Source organism: Halichoeres trimaculatus, unplaced genomic scaffold (genome assembly GCF_033239565.1).
Source record: "Halichoeres trimaculatus isolate MK-OKI-2021-1 unplaced genomic scaffold, fHalTri1.1 fHalTri1_scaffold_16, whole genome shotgun sequence".
In the NCBI taxonomy this organism is placed as follows: domain Eukaryota; kingdom Metazoa; phylum Chordata; class Actinopteri; order Labriformes; family Labridae; genus Halichoeres; species Halichoeres trimaculatus.
This window is the reverse complement of record NW_027437194.1, coordinates 12,167,864-12,185,871: the sequence shown is the minus strand read 5'-3', so window position 1 is coordinate 12,185,871 and position 18,008 is coordinate 12,167,864. Positions and strand designations below refer to the sequence as shown.

The 18,008-nt window shown below is 40.3% G+C and overlaps 1 protein-coding gene across 1 annotated transcript in view; it reads right to left on the bottom strand.

Moving 5' to 3' along the window:
• The window catches only part of npr2 (natriuretic peptide receptor 2), an 82,231-nt gene that overhangs the window by 26,593 nt on the left and 37,630 nt on the right, over nt 1–18,008 (bottom strand). Inside the window, exons 9-14 of the mRNA XM_074690014.1 lie at nt 15,779–15,853; nt 14,762–14,839; nt 9,761–9,865; nt 6,453–6,524; nt 5,498–5,657; nt 5,254–5,409 (exon numbers count right to left, since the gene is read on the bottom strand). Of these exons, the coding sequence (XP_074546115.1) occupies nt 5,254–5,409; nt 5,498–5,657; nt 6,453–6,524; nt 9,761–9,865; nt 14,762–14,839; nt 15,779–15,853 (646 nt within the window). The remainder of the gene's footprint in view (nt 1–5,253; nt 5,410–5,497; nt 5,658–6,452; nt 6,525–9,760; nt 9,866–14,761; nt 14,840–15,778; nt 15,854–18,008) is intronic.

Here is an 18,008-nt window from a genome sequence, read left to right as displayed (position 1 = left end):
CAAAAATGTCACATTTGGTGAAAATTCTGGCATCTATGAGCAGTTGTTTCTAAAACATCAGTGAATGTCACGCATGAGCAGGTAGCAGTTGGTGGTGATGTCACACACTGATTAGGAGTTCAGTGCAGCTGGTCATGTGACTCACTGAAAGCAGGAAAATAATATGTTCTTCACACACACACACACACACACACACACACACACACACACACACACACACACACACACACACACACACACACACACACACATAAAGGGATGAAACCCTCACAGTGGGCTTGAAATGGGCATGAAGGACCAACATGAAGGGACCGGCGACAGTGCGAGGACCCCCCAATTGCTGGTTGCAACTATATTTTTAGTTGCTGTCACTTTAAGGCGCCCCACTCTACAAACCCTCTTCCCTCTGATTGGCCAGCCCTCTGGAGGTTTGCCTCGGACAGGGCTATGGGCAGACTTTTGCGCCTGAGTCCCTCTCCTTCAATGTGTGATGACTTTGATGAGTTTACAGACAGTTTCTGGGACACAAAGTATGAATATGTGAAAGCAGAATACCCCCTCTTTAAGTTTGTGTCTGTTTCCTTTTTTTGCCTCAACCTATAAGCCTGTCTTAGCCTGCACTTTCACTTTCCACTCATTTGTATAATAATGTCATTATTTCAAAACAAAACTCCCTTAAATTCAAAGTAAATCATAATAAAACTGTTTTTTATTTGAGGCTTATACGACCGAGAGCTGGAGTATCTTATTATCCACCGTTCAGCTTGGACCTGTGATTCCTGGATCCTCATCTTTCTATTCCTGATAGCACAGCTCCTCTTGACTGACTCTTTGCTCAGTATGAAGGATCAACTCTTCCCGTTATTGGTCTATTAATCACCTAACTTTGTCAGATTTGAAAGGAAACACTCTTTCCAGCTGATTCCTCCACATGCTGTCAGTTATTATGTTCATCAGTAAAAACCAATCAAAGTAATTAACTATTTGGCTGTGAAACACCGATTAAGCTCTATATTTAACCCGGTCAGACTCTGGGGGGCAAGTAGCAGCTGTCGCAGCTCTCTGCTTGTTAATTGATAAGTATCAGGCACTTGTACAATCAGCACAGAGCGTGACAGTGAATAAATGGCTAATATGAGTAATCACGCAGAGGAGGCTCTCATTTGGTTCGACAGAATCACTTTGTGTCTTGTAGTTTAACGTTTGGGTCTTGAAATTGCTTTAGAAGTGCAAGTTTATTTCCTGTCACTAAGCAGTAGCAGCAGTGGGGCTAAACGTCAACGCCAGAGAAGAAACTGCTCAGGAGGCCGAAGAGCCAAAGTGTCATCTGTGATTAGACTCAGAGAAGTGTCAGTTAACTGAAGAAGCTGGCAACAGTGTTTTTTTTAAGTTCTCCAGTCAGAGAAAAAGTAATGACACTAAAAACTAGTAGTTTTGACGGCTAATCCTCATTTACTTACCAAACACTGTTACATATCCACAGGGGCTGATTTCTCTTTGCATGTTATGATATGACACAGATACTGTCATGGTTGGAAGTACTTTATTAGTGGCCTCTCTAGGAACACTGAAAAGCTGGATGTTGTTTTAGAGGCATACCGAAGTCAGATGATGGCTGGAGGGTTCCTTGATTGCTTAAATAAATTCCTTCCCAAGTGAATCATGTGTCAGAATAAAATCACAGCTCTACATGAAAAAAAGAAAATATTCCAGTGTTCTTGCTTGAGTCCCGTGAAGCTGTAAGGGTCTGAATCACACCAAATCAAGTGGATATCTCTCAAGGTTACCCTCTCTTCAGCACCAAATATCTTTGTGTAACCTATGACTGTTTTCAGTCCTGAGCTGCAGAGGAGGGATCCTGAAAAAATAAGTACAAATCTTATCAAACAATGTGTAACTGTGGAAGGCACTCATTCAAATTGTCTGACTCAGACTTCTCAGGCTTTGTTTGACCTTTGGAATTAACCAAAAATAATCCACAGAAGTTTAATCTTGGACGTCATTCTCTGTCACTTACAGTGGGGAAAAAAGAGCTTGGCTGCGGCAGCTGGAACAATTAAAGAGACCGATTTGCATAAGGTCATGTCATTATTTTACATTTGAACAAAAAAAAAATCATCCTTTCAGGGACTGGGCAGAAAAGCTTTTTTTAAATCCCAATCATCACAGATTGGTAGCTCATGATGTATGTGTGTGTCAGCACAGGAAATAGTGTTTTCTTTAACTCTCTGATGCATAAAATATAATGAAATACAGTATGCCAAGATTTTTCTCTTCCGTGTTTTTACTCTTTTTATTGCATGCATTATTATCAGTTATGAGTTTGATTTTTTTCAGAAAGTACAGACATGTCCACTTCAGTGGACTGCTTGCGCTTGACCATTTAACATAAAATGGCATTAAATTATTCTAAGAGTGAATTAAATTGTGGTTTTGGCACCTCAACAATATTTTTTGTATGTCATGCAAATTTTTTAAAAATATTTCCCCAAATTTGAAGAGTATGTGTTTCATAATTGTAAGCTTCTAAACCCTCTGATGTGTGTCTATATCGTTATAAAAATATCAATATTTAAATTATAAAAATAAAAAAAACACACTTAAAAACATTTTTTAATGCCATAAGAAGAAAAAAAATCTAGACACAGATATGCAGTTCCACCACAGAAACCATTGCCTATAGGGGAAAAACATGACCTTTAAATAGCTGTTGACAGCAGTCACAACTATGCACCAGAGGGTTAAATATGAGCTTGGTCCTCTTTTGAGACTATGTGATGTCATTTTTAAGCTTTAACAAAGTTTTCAACCTAATTGGGTTTTCTTTTAAACTGCAAATCACTGTATGCTCTTTCTGAGATAATACTTTAGGCCAGAGTTGATTTTTCATTTGCGAGCCTCAGTTAAATTCTTGTCAAAACTGTCTGAAAACTTTCAAAAAACGTTCCCAAAAGTGTTACAAAGATGTATTTTTTTGTGACACCAGAGACAGTCCTTACATTTATCTTCAAGGCCACAAGACTCCTCTGACAAAAACAGTAATTATACTTTGCAGAGCAAAGGGGGTTGATGGCCGCTGACTGCCTTTGGATTTCATATATTTAAAATGATTTGTCTGATCAAACCTCACCATTAAAACACCAAGTCACAAAAACAGAAACCAGCAAAGTGATGGAGGCAGCAGTAGAAGAGAAATAATCTTTGCTCAGCTCCAACTTCTGCAGAGTGAAATCACTCTTTTAGTAAATTGAGTCTCACAGCTTTGAAAAATATGTACCGGATGTTTCTGGTTAAACAAAAGGGACGGACTGTTTCAGTAATGTTGTCAATCACTTACAGTCCCATGTGGCAAAAAAGGCACTCTGAGAGGTCAGACAGATGGTGATTTGATCCCAAGCATCGAGTTGAAGCCTCAAGTGATGTATGAGTTGTGTTGTAATCTCTTTCTACAGATCCTACATGAAAAATGAAGAACCTCTGGGCACAGGGTTAGTTTTGGTTTGTGAGGTGTTTGGGAATCTGTTTCTGGTCTGTTAGAGCTTCAGGAAGGTTTTAACTGTGTGTAGGAAAACAAATCAGAGAGCAAAAAAGCCGAATACAACCCATCCTCCTGCAAACAGGGAAACCTTTAGGGTCATTCAAGCCCTCTTTCCACCAAGCAATCCATTTTAGATCAGGATGGTTTGGTACAGGTTGGATCGGTTGAGCCTGGTCCTGTAACAGCCAACCGTGCCTTCTCATGGTAGGGGGTGTGTAAGCCAGATGCCGACAGCCACACCAGTTACGTAATGCAACAATGGAAGACATCCGGCAATTCGTCTTCTTTGTGGTGGGATCTGATCAATTTAGTCTGGCAACCCAATGGAGGGGTACCAAACAGTGGGATGGTTCGTCTCGTTTATTTGGGGATCCGTCCCGGGATTAGTCAGTGGAAACGCAATGAAATGTGTGCTGAACTGAACCACTTGGTAGGAAGGGGGCTTTAGTGACTATTCAACTTTGCTTATTATTCCTTTACATATTAGGAAACCGCATCAGCACCACAATAGCTCCGTTATGACCATCGTTGTCAATTATACTAGCTATTCTAAAAGCACAGGTTGGCACACTAGATAGGAAGCTTTGATCTCAACAGCTAACTGCTAGTCCTAAAGAAAGTCCTAAAAAGTGTCACGATGCTTCCACAGAGCCAGGATTGGTAAACCCCCACAAAGCCCCGCTTTCCCATCAGTCATTAAGACCCTGATTAAAATGAAATTTGAATAAAGAAGTATCCCAGGATTTAAGGACTGTACAACTCCTCACTCTGAGTGTCTTTAGGTTTACTTTGGACTCATTGGACTTACTGGTTATACTTATATTCATACTTTCTTATATGTTATTTTTCTTAATTTTAGACTTTGTTATGTCTTATTTTATATTTTGTACATTTTGTTTTTACATTTTTGTTTCTTTTTAAAGGTGGTAAATGTAACTAAAAATCAATTTCCCCTCTGGGATTAATCAAGTATTTCTGATTTTTTGATACTCCCAAAACTGGCTTGTAAGGAAAACTTTTTGTTGCAGCAAAATTAGTTTTGTTGTTGTAAATCAGTATTTCTTGTTGTAAACTTGTGTGTCTTTGTAAAGAGTTTAAATAAAATGCTGAAAATACATGCAGTGTTTTCAAAAATAGCCCTGCACAAATGTTCCAGCTTCCTCCAGAAAATCAACATGACATATTGAATAACATATCGACTGTAAGATGATTTTCACCCTTATTTTCACCCCAAGTCTCTCTTTTTATTTTTTCTAATCTGCTGAGTTGTTTTTAGAAGCAGCCCTGTTATCTTGTCCCAGTTATGAGATGTGTTGCTTCTGTCTCCACCTGCGTCTGACATCTGGACAACATGTGTTCTCTGTTTGTGTTCAAAGCCATAGGGACACACAAGGAAAAGGTCAGGGCTATCTGACCTTAGAAAAGTTCCACTTTTAAATGCAGTGAAAGAGCCTCTGAATGAAGTTTATATTATATGTACTTCCATTTTTCCTGAGTGGGCCTTGAGGAAGCCTTAGTTTGTGCCTCGGAGTAGAGAAGTAAAGAAGCTTGATAATGTCTCAGAGATGTGGGTTCGTCTGTGAGTTTCAGACAATTCTTATTGAGTTATCTACTACATTCACTCTCTTACAACATTTCGTTGCATGCTTGCTGAGTTAAAGGAATGCAGTGGTCAGCTGACCTTCTCAAGGCCTATAAAAGACAGATGTGTTTACCTTTGGGGCTGAGATCCATGCCCTCCACATAGAAAGGTCCATTCCTCAGGGCTATTTCCTGCAGGATGATGCCAAAACTGTACACATCACCCTTTGGAGTCCCTTGAGGAGGATGTCGGTCATATATGAGCAGCTCAGGAGCCGTCCACAGCTTCTCTGAAAAGCCAAACAGTCAGACACTGGGAGACACAACAGGAGCTGATGTTTTTTTCTTCTGTGTGTGAATGAAAAGAATCAGACTTACTTGCATAGAGTGCGTGTGAGTCGTCATTTTCGCAGGACGTGCGGAAGCTGGCCAAACCATAATCCGTGATTTTTAAAACAAATCGGCTGTCCACCACGCAATTAGATGACTTCAGATTTCCATGGCAGCCGATGTAGCTGTTGTGGAGATAGTTCATTCCCTGGTGGAGAGGAGCGTTAAATCAAGTATTAAGGGCTGTTTTTTTTTTCTAAAGAGGTAATCATACATGAAAACGCAGAATTCCAGACATATGGAAGTAATCCGCTTTGACAAGTTGATGTATGCTGAAGGTTTTAAAAGACGCTGTGTTTCAAGGACGGCACAGTCATGCTGGATGTCTGGGAAATTACTGTTAAATCCTTTTGGTGAACTGAATGTACTTATGTTCAATATTTGGTGGAAATGGTGAGTCAAACATCCCTCAAAGCTTCATCAGCGCCTCTTCTCTGCAGAGCGCTACTATCTGTGTGGAGAGATTTTTGCCAGAGCGTTTCAACATGCATGTAGCTTGACATCCTATCCATCCTAGAGGCCACTCTCTTCACAAAAAGCCTCTTTGTGGAGAAAGATTTAAAATAATCTTCTGCTCAGAGTCCATGATTAGTTTTGATTAAGCTGGAAGGAAATTTCAGCAAAGTTTATGATTATCTGTCCTAGTTAAGATGATATTACAGCAATATTTACTGAAGTTTCATCCACTGCACTGAGCCAAAAATACATTTTTGTGCTGGCTACACTCTTACTCTCCTTCTCTGCCTCACTCACTCTTTTGCAAACTCTTCACGAAACCATGGCAACCCAGATTTTTTTCTGTGCAGCTGTAAGGCACCAATACAATAAATTTAACTCTAAAAGTGAAATGTTCTGACAGCATTTGTCTGAACAGATCGCACAAGTCAATACTTTTGTGCTGCTTTTCACGTCTGTTTTTGTTTACTGTCTGACCTCCACCTACCTTCACTATGTCATTGATCAGTGAGTAGCGAAACATCCAGTCCAGATTGATGCTCTCATTCTCCAAAATATCCTGTGAAAACAAAACAGATCAAAAGTGGAACAGGGATCTTTTACAGACAAGAAAGAGTCTACTTCTGAGTTTTGGTCTATCTTTAACAATCCCAAGAGACAATGTGGGCCAAGAGTTTAATGTAGGAGTAAAACAGCCAACATCTGTCCAGATACATTTCAGTCACTTTTCAACCCTAATTTTAGCCAGGGTTTTTTTCCCCCACATAATAAACAACAAGAGGGCTGTCTCAGCCTAATTTGATCACCAGGCACCAATTTGGTAAATTTCTTATCTAATTGCACTTACACCCACAGGGGAGATGACACTGTTCTTAATCACTCCAGTCATTCACTTGGAAAAAAAAAACAACACTGGCAAATCTGCCTCTAATGAAAAAAAAGTGAAAGCTTTCAACAAAATAGTTTCCGATACAAAAAAGTGAACACCTAATTATGTCAAAATGTGATGACTCATGATTCTAAAAGGTGAGAGTACAGCTAAATAGAAGAAGTAGACTCCTCTTAGTCTTTCATTGGCAACATAAACCACTATGTGATTAATTTCTCTTTAAAAACATGAAATTTGGAATTAGCCCAAATACCAGACAAACAATGAAAAAAATATTATTAACTTGAATGAGTTTCCCTTTAAAGGTAGAGTCTGCAGGATTTAAAAAAAATATATAATATGTCAACTTTTACAGGAGTAATCCTGCTTAATCGTCTCATACAGGCCTCTACACATAAGTCAGTGTCTGTGGCAGCCTCGACCCCCTCCGTAGCCTGTGTGTTCAACAAACAGGCTGCGGAGTATATAAACATACTAAGTTAATGTTTTGTTTGTATCAAGGTGTTTCCGGGTGAAGAGTAGATGTGGTCACATCAGCCAATCACAGTGCACCCAGCGTGCACGTGACTTTGCATGTTAATAATCATGTAAGAAGCTATCTATAGCAGCCAGGGTAGCGGACTTAGCGCAGAAGGAGACAAACACAACCAAAGTGAAATTAAATGAACACTAAACAGATGAAGCTTTTTACTAAATGAGGGTGAAGCTTGGCTTGTCCTTTACTCGCTTTCGGGCAGTTGGAGAGCAGTACGGGACAAAGAGTGACATGAGCTGGCTTTCTGCTAACCAGGTATGTGTCAGATTAGCTTTTGCTAACATGCTAACAGCACAGCTCTCGAGATTCTCCCACGTAGAAACACGATGCTACAAGTGGTTCCTGAGCTAGTGGGTGTGATTACGCAGCTTCTGGCTGCTGGCACTGGGCCATGAGGAGGAGCCTGGTATGAATCTTGTATCTACTAACAGGTAAAAAAAATCCTGCAGGCCCTGCCTTTAAGTACATAAAAACAAGTTTATGATGTATTGGTGGAAAAAAAAATATTTAAATAAAATAAAACCTTAGTGCTCAAAATTTCCTCAGTGAAGACCCCAATGCATTTCTTTAATATGATTTTTGGTTGAACCACAGTCCTGTTAGCTCTGTGGGATTTTGATACAGCCTGCCAGGAAGGAGAGTCTTCTTTGACATCCAGCCACATCAAATCAGCTGCACTTTTCTGGGTTCAACACAGAAGTCTCCACTCTATAAGTGTGACTGATGAAGGCCAAAGCTTAGTTTTCCTTCTCGGTGTTTAAAGAAGCTGCTGGTGCAGGCCGAGATTAAGTTCTCTTTAAAACACTACAAGTGTCTTATTCAAACATTAGATATAACAAAGATTAAGTTTCAGACAAAGACAAAAACATGTTCAGAGAACTGGCTGTGTCATTTCAGCCCTCTGGAGACTAAATAAGGAGATATTGTCTTGTAGAGCTCAGCAGGGATCAGTTCAAACGGCCAGATATCCCAGTGTGATGATGCTGTCCATGCTAACACTGTTTACTCTCATCGTATCACTGCAAAAATCAGAACGTCCAAACCTTTATGAGGTGATTTATTAGGCTGTGCCTCCAGAGTTACATGCATTAACATATTAGTAATACTTCAGCTTCTTATTTTTTCTGGTTTGCTTTATCACATGATCCAAACCTTTTAAACTCTTGATAAGGTCATGTCCTTTTGGGCCATGATTGCCAGCTCAGAGGAAATAGTCAGTACAGAGATATAAGATTCTCAGTTATGATAGCTACAAGCCTTGAAGCACTGGGGACCCTGTGACCCCTGCGGATGGTTATAAGTACAGGCTCCTGTGGAAAAAGATGCATCTCTGTCTGCAGTAAAATTTGTTGGTGACATAATGAAAAAAATGTTTTACAAACTCTAATCTATTATTATTTGTTAGCTTGCTAGCTGGATCATCCATTGGATCATGATGGACAATCCAGTGTCCCAATAAATGCATGAATAAATTTATAATCCAACTGTTGAACTCTTCAAATCCTCAAAGAACTGTGAATCCTTATATTAGCATAAACATTAAAACTTGTTACTAGCCATTCAGCTGTTAGCCCTGGGCTATATGTCAGTCTAGCCATTAACAATGAAAACGGACTGCTTGTAATGATGTTGAATTTAAAAAATGATCCCACAATTCCAGACGCTAACAGCAGAAACACCACACGCATCAACCCTGTTCAAGACATTTTGCCTTTTAACTGGACATGCATATGGATCCTGGTTTTGGAGTTTCTAACACAAAACTTTAACTCAAAAACAACAATCTTTTTGCAAACCTTGTGCCAGAATTAGCTGTTGTTAGAAAATAACCCCCTCTCCCTGCTTGCTCATTTACTTTTCACTGCCAAACTTTACCAACTGACTTCTAAACATCCCCACAATCAGGTGTGTGCTTAATATTAGTTTCAGACTTTCTTGTTGTTGGTATCATTTGTTGTGTTTTCAAACTTTGCCAGCAATGATGGTGTTCAGTTTGATAGACAGGTGACTCATCATGAAGAAAATCACCTTTAAAGACCTTCTAGAAAATATTCCTGATCTGCAAGGGTCACCTGACCCTCCGTCAGCCATCTTGATTTCTTGATAAATTTATGGTACACTTCAAAAAGGTGACCAGTGGGTGGCGGTGTTTGGGGTGATTAACTAAGAAGGGGAATTAATTCATCAAAAACCCAAACATGTGGTATGAAACAGCGTTAGCGCAGTTGTCTACAGACTTGTTTTGAAGCCCTTAACTTCTACAAAACAAAAAAATATTTGAAGGAGGACAAAAAGTCACGAAATAAAACAGCTATAGAGTTATTTTCCAAAACTTTTTTTCTGTAAGGTATTCAAGTAAAAGAGATGTTACCTGCAGGCTGCCTCTGGGACAGTACTCTGTTACGATGCAGATGTTTGGGGGGTCAATGCAGGCCCCGATGAACCTGGTCAGATGGTTGAACTGAACGTCCCTCATCTGAAAATAACCACACAAACACACAGCAACTGAGTGCAACACTTTCCAAACATCACACTCCCAAAGCCATGGAAACAGAGGACGGGGAGGGGAACTGACGATTCATTTATACACATCAGGTTTTTCAGAATAACGCTCCCAGTAGTTCATCAAAATAGTCTATTTGCAGTCTGCTAGTTGGCACTGGTGTCTTTTTCTACGTGTTGAGACGCATTCCTGCTCAGGGCACCCAGTTGAAACATGTGCGTGTGCATAAATTGCCCTTGGAGGTTATGAATGAGCCAGTGTGCTGAGGATGAGGGAAAATAAGGTTGAGGTGTTGAGAGGATGTAGGAGCAGGAGTATTAGAGCGGAGCGAGCAGGACGTGTAAAACTGCTCTACATGGAAAATAAGCACACGTTGATTTTACGAAACAGCACGTCTTCCAAAACATGAATCACTTTGAATAGTAGAAGTATGGAAACAGAGATGTTTAAAGTTTGCTGATTTAGAGGAAACTTGGACATCAACATTTTCTGGCCTTTTTATGAGTGAGTGTGAAAAAGCCAGTGTTGTTTTCTTTTACAGGAACAAGCTCCGTAGACATCCTACTTCTGCCTTTATTTCAGCTCTGGTGCTGACAGCGGATAACGTAGGGGAAAAGGGGGAAAACTTCCTTTAGCCAGAAAGATTTAAATAAGGTGTTCGTAATTTCAACAGTGTACTTTTCTTCTTTGAGCTCAGTGAGTGACAGCCGCTCTCGCACCAAAGCACAGGGAGTAGGTCGCTCCTGTTTCACGGCTGCAGAGATGTTAGCATACCCTTTGGCCTATATAATTTCCCCTGCTGCACTCTGGGATGTGTTGGAGCAGAGATGTGTGTGTGTGTTTGTGTATGAGTGTGGGGGGGTTGCTGGAAGACAAGTGGTTAAGTTTCCACTGGCAGACCCAGTCTCTTCCCCCCATCTGGTTGCCTTTTTCATGAGCTGAGGTTTGACAGCCGATCAAGCCCCCGTGGCATCCAAGAAGCTGCCAGCTCAGACAGCAGCCCCTCTCCCTAGTGTGTGCCTGCCGACTGACCCAGAGGCCACAGAGGCATCCAAGAACTGCCCTCTTCCAACAGGAAAAAAAAAAAGCGGACTGACCTTCAGAGCTAGAACAGAAAGAATTTCAGCAAAGAGAGTTGAAGGAGCAAAGAAACGGCCAAAAGTCTTCCCCCACCAGCATCCATCTTGCTCATGAGCACCCATGTAATTTCTGAGTTAAGGGTTTTCCGGTGCCACACTGTGTTTCCATCACCAAACCACATAAATTAAGTGGATTTTTATTCTCCTCCGGCTTACTGATCGCTTGCTTGTAAACATTTCCCAGTTAAAAGGACCTTTTCATCAACAGCTGCTGTCAGCGATGTTGAAGAGACAGACTAAGCTGTTAACAAACTGCAGTGGCACTGGTTGTGCAAACTCACAGGCAGCCAGGTGCCACTACCAGCAAACACAATAAGTCTTCAATAAAAGAGAAACTGATTAATGTCCTACAGAGTAAATAAACCTGTGTGTTTTCTACAGCAGGTAAAATGATTGAACCTTGCACAAAGCACACTTCCCTGCAGAGTTTAGAAATAAAAGAGTATAAATTCATGGCTGTTTCACCAGATTACTGAACGATGAATCAGATGAGACTTGATGAGACAGCATGGTCTCCAAACATGCCTCTTTTTTTGTCATCAGGGCAACTGATAAAAAAACAACTAAAAAGCAGCACAAGCACATAAGTGTAGTGCTTAGTAGTGCTTGTGAATGTAAAATCCTGAACTAAAACGAGCTGTTTGGATTTTGGGGATTTGCCGACGTCAGCGATTCCCTTTCTTGACCAATCAGGAGCAAGTCTGACCTGACTGGTCCACCGGAGCAGATACCCCCGAACCCCCTCCCCGCTGCTGAAGAGAAATCTCTCCAGCAGCGGGGAGGAGAATGCCAAAGTTGAAGAGCCATCACTGCTTTGTTTTTGGCTGTAAACAGCCTCATGGTTCCATGCACAAGCTTCCCATCTCAGAAGAAGACTGGACTAAGTGGCTAGAGTTCATTTATCAAGGAAATGTGCCAGCTACACTCAGTAAAACTGTGCATGCGTGTGCTAGTCACTTCACGGCCGGCTGCTTTTCCACCTTTGGACAGTACAACAGAGGGCCAGCGAATAGACTGGTCCTGAATCCAGGCGCATTACCAACCGTCTACCAACAAACCTCGAACCCTGAAAATGTGAGTATTTTAAATGCCGTGTGCTGTGGAGCAGATGTAGGAGCTTTTCCTCAGTGTCCCCCCTGTCTCTGTGTTAGCCTCAGGATGCTAACTTTAGCAGTGGTTAGCCTGTTGTTTTAGCCTGTAATGTTACAGTAAACGAGCTTCGCTGTTTTCTAAACATTGTGCACTCTGAGCTCATGGCGCCACTCTCAGTGACGCGGAAGAGCGGGGCGGTATCAGCGGTGGCTTATTTACATATGAAGGTCACACCCACTAAATCATAGCGTTCTGAACAGAGGGGCTATGAGAGCCTGGCAACAATGCTGCTGTGCTTGATTTATTGGCTTTTTGGACCAAAACATGTTACTACCATTTCATGAAGACATCAACCATCTACATTAAACTGCAGAAAAGGAGCAGAATATGAGACCTTTAACTTTTTAAAATAAAGTATCAGAAACAGAGCTGAAAATATAAGCCATGTCCATAGGGGACAATAGAGGAGAGATTATTAAAATGACCTTTAGAAGCAAAAAGTGTTCATGCTCAGTGTCATATAAATGACCTTATCCAACCAGCCTCCAGCTATTTACACGTGACTATCTTCTGCTCATCCAATTGAGACACTGAAGTGACTGATTTCCTACTGGACGCAAGTAAAACATCAGAAAAGAGTGGAGCATGGATGATTTGACTCAACTAAAAACCAGATCACAAAGTTTTCAGGTAAATTGTGTCAAATTAGCTTGAGCTAAGGGCTCTCCTGCAGGTAAACACCCCTGTGCTCATCTTCAAACGCAGCCTACACGTAACTTTTTGACATGTTATTTATCCTGATTTAGCCAAATTGTGTCCCACTGTGAGATGTCATCTGCAATCTGTGCTTGCTAACAAGTATCCTAAGCTACAGCTTTGGCTAATGGCTGTGCCATAGTAGAGACACAATGTACGATTGACATTTGTTGCCTGTTAATAAACTGTATCTTGTTTACAAATCCAGCAAACACAGAACAACAATATAAAAAAAAGAGTTGTATTTGTGTCTTTCTGACGAATTCAGTACAGTTTGAGCTTTCTTCTTTTTTGAGTTTTTGGTCTCCACCACCTTCTTCGAGAACAATCTGCCAAATGCTTTCCTCTAGTAGCCAGTCTCCCTGTCTGTTTGGCTTTCATTTCCAGGCTCAGGGTTGTGGGCTGAGGGTTTTTAAGAGATATCACTGAGAACAAACTTATGTTACGACAAGAAACGTTAATAACAGTCATCAGATAGCGCTGGAAGATGATAAAATGCTTCGTAGATGCAATCTGGGCTACCCCTTTGTCTTGATAACCATCAGCAACTCTTTTCACATACATATAACAGAATCAAAATCACTGATTATAGCAGCATTAATATTAATTAAAATGAGTAATAAAAGACAGGTTGTGTAGAGCAGCTTCCTCAACTCCCTTACAGAGCAGCCAGATAAACTCAAGGGAGGGAAAATTAGTCTACACTGTGAATTAGGAGCTAGAACAAACAGTGAAAAACAGAAGCAGTGCTGATGTGACCTAGTTTTTTTGCAGCAAGGACAGGAAATGTAAACCAAAGAACATTCTCATTCATTATAACCTGGCTGAGTGAAATGCTTGATCCTGATTGGTCGAAACCCCAAAACAACAGTGACTGACTCAAGCAACAACAGGGACAACCAATTTATACATCATATAAAAATAATCTGCAGGAGGAAGACTGATACATTTCACTTCTGCCTGTTGACACTGTGACAAAAACATTAGAGTCTGTCTCTACGTACTAAGCCGGAAACACAAACTTGATGGGTGGTAATGCTAAATGGAATCCTGACAAGGTGAGTGGGACCCTGACACAAAGCATTATCCTTTCCATAAGAAATGTTAGGGTCAGAAATGTAGCTTGAAGCCGTCAGTAAATACATTTAAATTAAATACATTTAAATTGTCTTTTTCAAGTACTGCATACTGAATGGAGGAAAACTCAAAGAGAGATGATAAACACCAGACGTGTATTTTTCGCGCAAATATTTTACACGTTATTTGTTTTTTTGTTTTTTTTCAAATTTACTGTTTTTCAATGCAAACTTTCACACCAGCAACATTCTTTTTCTAAGCGAAACTGCGGCTTTTATTTTTTTGAGGTTGATTTTTCCTAAGTTTTGCTTGCGACAAGTACACATCTGACCAATCAAAACACTCATTGTTGACAAGTCATACACCGAAACATTTAAAATTAACTGTGTTTGTGTCCCAGCACACAGTTCTTTGCGACAAAAGACATAAAAACTACAAAGACAACGATTACAAACACATCATTTGGAGAAGCAGGCTGTTGAGGCTGAATGTTACGCCTCCAAATTTTTGCACTTTCATGCCATTAATTCCTGTCCCTGTTGGTGTAGGCCTTAAAGCTGCTCTTTGGGTTTAAATATTTGTATCCAATATCTTTATATCCTATAAAATAGAATTATAATATTACCCTCAAATACATGAGGTTTCTCATTTTTCCTATTTAAAAATATGAAGATCATTCCTAAAGGAGAAATCTGGTATATTTCACAGGTTACAGTGATATATTTAGGGATTTACTGAGCTGGCTCAATCATCACAAAATCTTCATCTCAGCCTTCAGAGGGGTTGACATTTATTGAACACTTACATGTTTCAGTTCCAGTAAAACTTGTCTGGTCAGCTCGATCCTCTTCTTGTTGACATGCTTGATGGCCACCAGGTTCCCCTGTGTGCAGCAGGAAAGAAGAAAGCAGAGCGATAAATGAAGTTCAATGGAGAGAACAGCTGATACAAAGCTCCACAGCGCTTTATGTAGAGACTATCAAGAGGATGCACGCTGGCCTAAATGTAAAAATCGCATAAAATGGTCTAGTTATATCAAAAACACATGAGATGGGAGAAGGAAATCCAGCAGCATTTAGAAGACAGAATTTCTTATATCATCGTCTGGTGGTGCATTTAGAGTTTATTTCAGTTTGCTGCCTGAGAAAATGTTCTTTTCTGAATATACCCAAACTGAAAACAATGTAACAAGCCAGAGAAAAACACCTCATGATTTCTTGGTGCAGGCAGAAGCTTAAGCTTTTACCCAAAAACAAATGTACAGTGAATTTACATTGATTCCTGACTTCCTTTCAGAGGTTATATTTCAGTATTTCTGTTTTTTTAATGGCTTTTGAAGTCTCCTCTCTTTAAACTGAGGTGTCAGATTCAATCATCTCTTGCCTGTGCTGAATTTGAGAGGTGTATTAATACCTTCAATGAACTATGAGACGCTCAGAGTGTATCCTGACATCAGCATTTATATAAAACCTGCATCACGCAGCTTAAAACAAAGACATCTATCTCATCATTCGGCAGGCTCTCTTTGTGTCACATTTCCTCTCTCCTCCTCCATCTTAAACGGTTAAATTAACCGCAGCAACAAGTTGATGGCCATGTCCAGACTGCGAGGCGGGAGTGTAGAAACAAAGAGAAGGAGGGGGGAAAAAAAATAGAAAAAGAAAATTGACGCATTCTGCAGCTCACATTAAAACCAACTACCTAAATTCGCCCACACTCTCTTTCTCTCTCCAGCTCTCCAGCTTTCTCTGCGAGTGTGCACATGTGTGGGTGGGAAAGGAGTGCGCAGGAGTTGAAAATGTCAGAACTCACTAAGCCTTACCTTAAAATAGCCCGTTTTTGCAAATAGCTGATATTTTCCATGGGCAGTTATCAGGGAGCCATAGCTGGAGCCTCTCTGGAAGGAGGAAGGATATGAAAAAGAGCAGTTAGCAGTGTGTAGATTAGAGCAAAGAGGATTAAATGTGGTCATATTAAACTGTGTGGCTACCCCATAGCTTCTTAAGAAGAGTTCATTCACTGAACTCCTTTTCCAAAATACCTTCTCAATGCAACATGAAATTGCCTTCTCTTCTATTAAAGAGTGTTTTCAGTTTTCTAACACCAGCTCCAGTCTTTGTGCAAATGCCTGCAGTGCATATACAGTGAATAAAAATCAAGTGGGCGCACTGCACAGAGACAGCCAGCACAGTCAACTACACACTTGTATAGAATGCAAATACTGGAAGCACATGGCACACTGGAAAATACATCGGTCTGGAAAATTACTGTGTTTTCCACACACACACATTATCCCAGGAATTGGACCGGCAAGCAGTAATGAAAAAGGTGTGTGCATGTGCTCCTCGTGAACGCTCACACGTGTGGAATGAAACAGAGCCCATGAGGAGATGCATTAGATATGAGACAACAGAACCTGATACTTAAAGAACTTGATGAGGTATTATAGATGGAGGGAGCTGGGCCAGACAAGAGCTTATTTTAACAATCATTTAATATGTGTCTGCCACCGCAAAGACCCAGCCACCTTCAATAAACCATCGGGAAAGCTTTCAGGAATGTGTAAACTAACAAAGGGGTCTCTACTCTCTCAGGGCTGGAGCTTCAGTCTTTTCTTCGAAGCTATATTTTAATACAAAGAACACAGTGTTTAAATGTGAAGGTCTAAACATTTCAAATCAACATTTTCCCTCCTGGCAGGTTCAGCTTTGAAAGAAGTGACATCTTGTACTGATAATTAGTCATGTATGGAATGGAAGCTGTGAAGCCAGTGTTGAGTCTTCCCCGTTGGCAGACATAACAACGTAACATGCCAAAAGAACAACAACTTGTTAATCACACAGTGCAGGCTGGGTGAGCAGCTCTAAAGATAGGAAATGCAGATTGAAAAAGTGAATTAAGAAGACGTTTTAAGTGGTGCCAACATGACATTTTTTTTCCTTTCTTAATTTTTCTTAACTAAGCCGAGCAAAACTGTCCCAGTGCATACATGAGTGTTATCCAAACAGCAGTTTCATTAAATTATCATTTAGCATCCATCAGAATGTCTGTGGTTAAATTTCAGGACCAGTTTGACTTCATAGCTAGTCAAATCATGTACAGAGAGAAATATGAATAACCAAAAAATTTTCATGGAATTAACAACAGAAGAAAGTGAACAAATCCTCAGAAAACAACATAAAACTTTTTTTTATTATTCGTACCATTGTTGTTGTTGCAGATTTGATTTCACAAACAACATTTACGGCTACGTTCACACTGCAGGTTTAATGTTCAAATCCAGTTTTTTATTTGGCTGTTTACATGCAAAAGCTACAATAGCTTTGTAATTAAACTTTGAATCCAGAATGACGTAATAGTTGCTCTAAGGTCCCATTTTCACAACAATGTTTCTTCCTAAAATGCCAAAAATGCAGTTAGAAAAATCTGCGTTTACACAGATCAGTTATCAGTTTTTAATCAACTCCCATGTCCATGATAAAGTCTCCGCAGAGAACATTCAGAGGACGCTGGATCAAACTTTTAGCACAGATTTTTTTCAAGGTCTACTTTTCCAGCTGCCAAACAACACAGCGTAATTTCCTCTCTACCTCTGTTGCTATGGCGTTGTCGATTACCAGCATGGAGAATTTCCCTTTTGCCCGTAATGTGTCCCTCCATGTTGTAAATTCCCTGGGTTTGGCCAGCTGAATTTTGAATATTTAAGGGCACGTAATGTAAATTATGATAGTTTTCAGCCGCCACATTTATCAACAGCTGATCAGGCATATGCCGTGATTGGCCCTGGTACGAACGTTTCCCAAATCACACGTGAACGTTTCCATAGGATCGTTTTTACACCCAGATCTGCGCCAATTCCCACGCAAATTTGATAAATGATGGTCATTGTGACTGGTGCTGTTCACACTGTCAGGAACAAATCAGATATGGGTCACTTTTAAGCAAAAAGTGCAGAAGCTGCTGCTGTATATGCTAAGGTTTTAACCATGTGGCTTTATGTCTGCTACACCGTGAAAAGAATGTTAATGAGATTATTAATGGATAAGAAGGTG